A 7737-nucleotide genomic window follows, 5' to 3' on the forward strand; every position below is an offset into this window, starting at 1 on the left:
GATTTCACCACCACATAACGGATTTGTAGATGAAATCCATTAGTGGAGCCCATAACAGACACGTGTCAATAACTTATTGGTTTTATAAAAATTATAATAAAAAAAAAAAGAAAAATCAAAAATTAAAAAGAAAAAACCCTAAACAACCTAACCCAGCCCACTGCACCACCGGCAGCACCTGTACGTCCCCCACCACCAACATCCTAACACAAGCCATCGGCACCCCTGCCTCACCTAAACCGGCGAAACCCTCTCCTCCCCCTCCCCGAAAACCACCGCAGCTTCGCCTTGCCTCATAGCTCCAACAACACCAAGTCGAATTCGCACTTCCCAGCCACCGGAATAGCTACTAGCGGTCGAGATCGGCTACTTTAGGGTCGAATTTGACCACTTCCGCCCTAAACCGGCCGATTTCAACTGGAAGTGGTCGTTTTCGGTGGTAGCTAGGGTAAGGGGAGTTGCGGGTTGGGTTAATCGGTGCGTCTGGTGGAAGATAGGCTTTTCAGGGTTGGTTAAGGAGGATGGGGGTGAACGCCAGTGGTGGGCTTGGTGGCTAGGCTGGGGTTGGGTACAATGTGGTGCGTCGTTATTCAGGTGGTCGGCTTGGCAGATTTCGTCAATCGAGAGTGGTCGAATGGGGGAGCCGGCAGTGGGTGTTAGGGTGACGGTGGTGGGGCTAGGGGGAATCGGCGTCGGTGGTGAAGGTGGTGGCTGGGTTAGAGTTTTTGGGTTTTTTTTTCATTTTTTAATCCAATAGATTACTGCCACATGTATAATATGGGGTCCATTAACGGTTTTTTGGATGGCGTTAGCAATAGGTGGTGAAATCAAAATTTTGAGGTTTTTTGTGGTGTTATTACAAAAGTTTTTTTTTGTTGTGGTGTTATAATCAAAATTTGGGTTTTTTTGTGGTGTTATTTTCTAAAATTTCCTTATTATTATTATTATTATTATTATTATTATTAAAAACAAAACCTACAAAGTCAATCAAATTACAAGAAATTAATGGGGAGCCAAGATACAATTTGGGCCCCCACTCCTCTAGCTATAGCGAATCCAATCCTGTTGAAGATGTGAGCAGCTGCACGAGCACCAATATTTTGAGTCTTTGCGAACGCCTGAATCCTCTTCAGCAACGCAACAGCATCCTTCTCTAATTCCCCCAAAGAAGAAAAGGAGAAAGGAAGAAACCCATAGCCAATAGCCCTGCAACGCGTGCCATACTTGTCCCGCTTCCACTGAGCCGCAACCGACACAACACGACCAGGAACGAAGTCAGACAATCCTGATTGTGTCAATGGAGAAGACCCAGTCAAATCAACACATACAACAAGGCCTTTGTCCCAGGAATAAAGCAACACATCTGTTGGTCGAAGAGCCCCGTCATTTCCTCTCGTTAACCTAACGTTAACCTCCTTTCTCGCAGAAATCCCAGAGCGAAAACAAATATCAACAAGGGTATCACGAACAACATTGTGCCGATGTTTAATACCCACCATTCTAGCACAGGACACTACATGATCCCCAAAAATATCCCCGTCGAAAACCCTTGAGCAAGCAGAACACGGTGCCGAAACGGAGAACAATGAAACGCCCAATCTATAACAAAGAACAGAACGGTAAGTCTTACCGTTCATAGTCTAACCCAACCCCGATATTGGGATGACTCGCAACCAGGCCGAAGTTTGATCCCTCTGCTGGGACTTCCATAAGGAAACCTGACGCGGAGATAAGGAGAAAGTGGATGTTGCAGAAGCAGTAACCTTCGTAAAATATATACCTGCCAATTTCTTCATGAGTTTGGGGGCAGCAATCTCACTAGGTTTACGCATAAGGTCAGTCTCCACGGTTCCATTAAAAAGACATTGAGCACCATTTAAGGCTGATCCTGAACCTACAATACCAGAATCACGAAGAAGGGTAGCCTGAAGACCAGAAGACTGCAAACGCAACGCAAAAAATGCATAGTGTCGAACATCACCTGTTGAATAAACACCCAATCCACCATAAGCAAAGGGCAAGGTGGCAAGTCGCCATTGCCAATCACCAAAACTAGGCCCCGAAGCAATCACAATACGCTCTAAAGATGCCCGAAGAGCCACATCAAAATAAATTTGGGTCGCTTCAAAAAGACGAGGGGGACAAGTGCGCATAGCAAAGTAGAGTTTGGAAACCCCAGTACACGCACGAAGAAGTAACAACTCGCATTGGGGATCATCGAGCTTAGCAACAGTATCCATTAGCACAGTAGTCTTCGATACTCTCTTCGAAACAAGCTCACCACAGAAAGTGGAGTCCGCACTGACAGGACCACCAAGCAGCTTAACACCATGCACAAGACGAGCAATATCCGGAGGAAAGACACCTACGAGATGGCTACGAGGTCCTCCGTGGGCCAGAAAACTTCCGTTTTCTCAACGTTGACATAACCATACCTACCACCAAGGTATGGTATTATTATTATTATTATTATTATTGTTGTTGTTGTTGTTGTTGTTTTTGTTGTTGTTGTTGTTGTTGTTGTTGTTATTATTGTTCTTATTATTATTATTATTATTATTACTGTTCTTATTATTATTATTACTGTTCTTATTATTAATTGTTGTTCTTATTATTATTATTACTGTTCTTATTATTACTGTTCTTATTATTATTACTGTTCTTATTATTACTGTTATTATTATTATTGTTCTTATTATTATTATTACTACCGTTCTTATTATTACTGTTCTTATTATTACTGCTCTTATTATTATTATTGTTCTTATTATTACTGTTCTTATTCTTACTATTATTGTTCTTACTATTACTGTTATTATTATTACTGTTTTATTATTACTGTTCTTATTATTACTGTTCTTATTCTTACTATTAATGTTCTTACTATTACTGTTATTATTATTATTGTTGTTATTATTACTGTTACAGTTAGTATTATTATTAGTATTATTATTTTTACTATTAATGTTGTTGTTGTTGTTGTTATTATTATTATTATTATTATTATTATTATCAAAAAACAAAACTTACAGAGTCAATCAATTTACAAGAAATTGGTAGGGAGCCGAGATACAATCTGGGCCCCCACCCCTCTAGCTATAGCGAATCCGATCCTGCTGAAGATGTAAGCAGCTGCACGAGCACCAATATCCTGAGTTTTAGCGAACGCCTGAACCCGCTTCAGCAACGCAATAGCATCCTTCTCTAATTCCCCCAACGAAGAAAAGGAGAAAGGAAGAAAACCATAGCCAATAGCCCTGCAACGCGCCCCATACTTGTTCCACTTCCGCTGAGCCGCCGCCGACACAACACGACCAGGAACGAAGTCAGACAACCCCGATTGTGTCAAAGGTGAAGACCCCGTCAAATCAATACATACATCAAGGCCTCTATCCCAGAAATAAAGCAGTACATCTGCAGGTCGTAGAGCCCCGTCGTTTCCTCCAATCAACCCAATGTTATTATTATTATTATTACTATTATTATTATTACTATTATTATTATTATTATTATTATTTTATTATTATTATTTTATTATTATTATTTTATTATTGTTATTATTGTTATTTTTATTGTTATTGTTATTTTTATTGTTATTATTATTACTATTATTATTATTATTATATTATTATTATTATTATATTATTATTATTATTATTACTATTATTATTATATTATTATTATTATTACCATTATTATTGTTATTATTATTATTATTATTATTATTACTATTATTATTGTTACAATTATTATTATTATTACTATTATTATTATTATTATACCCAAATGAGGATATAAAGACTCGGAGAAAAGAAAAGGAAAACAAGAAAAATAAAGCAATAAAAAAAAACCAACTACTTAACTAGCTGGGGAGGAATTAGACGAGGCATAGCCACGCCCCTAATATCCTCTTCTAAAATACGACCAAGCTCCGTCGAAACATTATTAAAAACTACTAATTGAGAATTCGGGACGACTCCACGGTTGGCCAACCAATTTGCCGTGCGGTTGCCTTCTCGATAAACATGTATGACTTTTGTTAGAATATGATAAATATTCTAAAAAATATTTTGTATCGAAGGATATAGTTTGTGAATATTCTGTAAATATCTTTTGAGATTTCCTAATGTGATTAGGTTTCATTGTTGTAACCCTATATATACGAATCAATGGAATACACTCCGATATGAGGATTTCATAAAATCTAACATGGTATCACAGCTTTAGGTTTTTCGATCTAGCTCCCGCAATTTTTTATTTTCTCTTTTGAGTTCTTTTTCGCTCAGTTTCTTTATTTTTCCATTTTGGTTTCCAAATTCTTTTTATTTATTTTTTCATGGCAACAATTTGATTCAGTCCACGTACTCACTACAATTAATTGGTTTACCAATTAGTTCTTTGTTCTTTATTCCCCTTTTACGATTAATTTGGTGTGTACCTAATTTCTTGTTGCCATCATGAATAAAGATGGAGAATCTTTTTCTTCTGACTTCCATCCTGCTCTAGGTGTTAATATTATCAAGAATGTCATTCCTCTTATTCTTGACCGAGAAAACGTACCATATTCAAATTGGGTCAAACTGTTTGAATATCATACACACGCCTATAATGTGCTTGATCATATTTACCCTAAAACGCCTAAGCCGACGGACTTATCAGATGATATGTGGAAGTACGTCTTGATTCCATTCTCAAGAACTGGATTTATGGTACAATTTATAAGGATTTGCTTGAAACAATTCTGTGCAAAGGAGCTACAGCTCAACAGGTTTGGGACAAACTCAAGGCCAACATTTCAAGATAATAAATCAACTAGAGCCGTTTATCTTGAAAATTAATTTAATGCCCTGCATCTCTCTAATTTTATAGATATATCTTCATATTGTCGACAATTGAAAATCTTAAAGGATCAACGTGCGAATATTGATCAACCCGTATCAGAACAAAAGTTGGTTAGTTATTCGTTTGGTTTCAAGGCTCGCAAACATCGACTTCGATACCGTGGCTGCTATGATTCAACAAATAGAGCCCTTACCTTCGTTTGAAACAGGCCGATCCCGGCTCTTACTTGAGGAATCTCGTCGTGCCAAATACACTAGTGTTGTACCTTCATCGTTTGTGGCACAAACCGGCAACCCTGCTCAACTTGCTACCGCACCTTCCACTCAACATCAGCAGACCCAGCCAGTAGGTCATGGTGGTGACCTTGCTAGTCGTGGTCGCGGGCGTGGAAAAGACCGTGGTAGAGGACATCAACAACAGCAACCCCAACAGCAAGGAGCACCACAATGGGTTAACTCGCAGCATCAATGGGCAGCACCGCCACAGCAACCTCAAGCCATATAAGGGGCACCTCAATGGGGTCGAGCCCCGTGTCCATATCCTCAGCAGCAATGGGTCAGTCAACGTCCCTCATATCCTTCTCCACAAGGCAGTAGGTCTCCTGCTCGCATATTTTGCAAGGTCAAGCCCATCTGCTTATCAATACCAGCAAGCGCAATCACAGTCATACTACAATTTGGGCCCAGATTACAACTCGGCGATGACACCTGCTGATCTCGAGAACGCTTTTGCTACAATGGGCCTTCAAAATTATAATCCATCATGGTATATGGACTCCGGTGCTTCTTCCCACATGACTAATAATGCTGATAATCTCTTACCCCTTTTTAATTTGAGCACTAATAATTATATTCAAGTGGGAAATGATCATCGCATTCCAATAACGGGTTATGGTCATTCTAACATTGCAAATAAATCCCTTGCCCTTCGTGATGTTTATTTAGCTCCCCAAATTATAAAAAATTTAATATATGTTCGTAAATTTACCAATGATAATTCTGTGTCTATAGAATATGATCATAGTGGTTTTTTTGTGAAGGATCTTCGAACGGGGAGAATTCTAACCAGATGAAATAGTACAGGGGATCTCTATCCAGTCACAACCACACCACCAACTTGTCTAGCTACATCTCTCACAGCCCTGTCTTCATCTACATGGAACAACCGCTTAGGACATCCCGGAGCACCCATTTTAAGCTTTATTAGGAGTAATAATTTGATTGATTGTAATAAGGAGCAAGACTCTAATATCTACGTCGGTTGTCAATTGGAAAAACATGTTCGTTTGCCTTTTTATAATTCTAATGGTACTACCTTTTCTGCGTTTGACATAATTCATGCTGATTTTTAGATTTCTCCCATTCGTAGTGATAAAGGTCATAAATACTATTTAGCTTTATTCGATGATTATACTCATTATGTGTTGACTATACCCCTTGCTTACAAGTCTCAAGCCTATCAAACCTTTCTTAATTTTTGACAATATGTTCTTACTCAATTTGAACGTCCTATTAAGTCATTTCAAAGTGATCATGGTTTTGAATTTTATAATAACCCATTCAAACTTTTTTGTGTCAAAAATGGATTGGTTTTTCGATTCTCTTGCCCACATACATCATCGCAACTGCAAAGTTGAATGCATGATTCGTACGATTAATAATATTAAACGTACTCTTTTAATTCATGCTTCTCTCCCACTTTCATTTTGGAGTCATTCCCTTGAAACGGTTACTTATTCATTGAACATCTTGCCCACTAAAAATCTCAATCATATTACTCCGGCCCAAGCTATTTTTGGTGTCATTCCTTCATATAGTCATCGTTGGGTCTTTGGGTGTCTCAGCTTTCCTAATCTTTCGGCCCCCGCCAAACACAAATTAGCTCCCCAATCCACACCATGTGCTTTCCTAGGCTGTCCATCCGAACATAGGGGATATAAGTGTTTAGATCTCTCTACCAATAAAATCATAATCTTGCGTCATGTCACTTTTGACGAAAGCACACTTCCATATCAAAATATCTCTGACTTTCGATCCTCATTATGCTTTTTAGGCCAACAATGATCCCTCCCCTTTGTTTCAACGCCAAAATATGTTACATTTACCACCTATTACTCATGAGCAGCCCACTCCACAAGAGACCTGTGGCCATGTCAACTCCCTTACATCCAACCTGCGACCCACTTCACACTAACCAAGCCTAGCGCCAGATGGGAATTCAGCGGCCACACCAGAAGCTGAAAAGCCTCCCCAATCGTAGTCCCAACGCTTTTTGGCACACAGCAGGCCCAACCGCAACCTGCTCAGCCCATAACACACATTACCCATTCCCCGAGCCAATCTTCTAGCCCAACTACATACACTCCACCTCTATTAAGAGGAATCACGCTAATCTCCCCAACCAGGCCCATTCCCAACTCACCACAAATGCAAACCAGATCCAAACATGGGATTTACAAACCCAACCCCAAATTCAGACTAATTGTATCCCTACCCAGCACCTATATAACCCGTTCTCCTTTACCTAAAAATCACAGACAAGCTCTTTCTGACCCAAATTGGAATGCGGCAATGCGTGATGAATATAGTGCTTTAATTGAAACAGAGACTTGGGATTTGGTTCCTAGGCCTACGGGGGTGAACATTATTAATTGCATGTGGTTGTTTTGTCATAAATTAAATGCTAATGGTGATCTTGAAAGATACAAAGCTTGTTTAGTTTGTGATGGAAGGTCTCAGGTCGAAGGTGTTGAATGTGATGAAACTTTTAGTCTGGTTGTTAAAGTGGCCACTATTCGAACTGTGTTGAGTTTGGCTATGGCTCGTAAATGGTTAATTCACCAACTTGATGTTAAAAATGCCTTTTTGCATGGTGATTGGAATGAGTGTGTACATG

The 7737-nt window shown here is 39.2% G+C and overlaps 1 protein-coding gene across 1 annotated transcript; it reads left to right on the plus strand.

The window, feature by feature from the left end:
* Nucleotides 1-4457: 4457 nt before the first annotated feature.
* On the plus strand, nt 4458-5346 carry LOC110685581. Its single transcript, XM_021862136.1, has 2 exons — nt 4458-4768; nt 4908-5346. Exons 1-2 carry the CDS (start codon nt 4458-4460, stop codon nt 5344-5346), a joined length of 750 nt encoding a protein of 249 aa, XP_021717828.1.
* Nucleotides 5347-7737: the final 2391 nt, after the last annotated feature.

This window comes from Chenopodium quinoa, unplaced genomic scaffold (genome assembly GCF_001683475.1).
Source record: "Chenopodium quinoa cultivar QQ74 unplaced genomic scaffold, ASM168347v1, whole genome shotgun sequence".
In the NCBI taxonomy this organism is placed as follows: domain Eukaryota; kingdom Viridiplantae; phylum Streptophyta; class Magnoliopsida; order Caryophyllales; family Amaranthaceae; genus Chenopodium; species Chenopodium quinoa.

Excerpts from the sequence above, each read along its gene's own strand:
- LOC110685581 (XM_021862136.1), top strand. The coding sequence starts at position 4,458 with ATGAATAAAGATGGAGAATCTTTTTCTTCTGACTTCCATCCTGCTCTA. Across the intron at positions 4,769-4,907 it reads AAGGAGCTACAGCTCAACAG|GATCAACGTGCGAATATTGA; the intron begins GTTTGGGACAAA and ends AAAATCTTAAAG.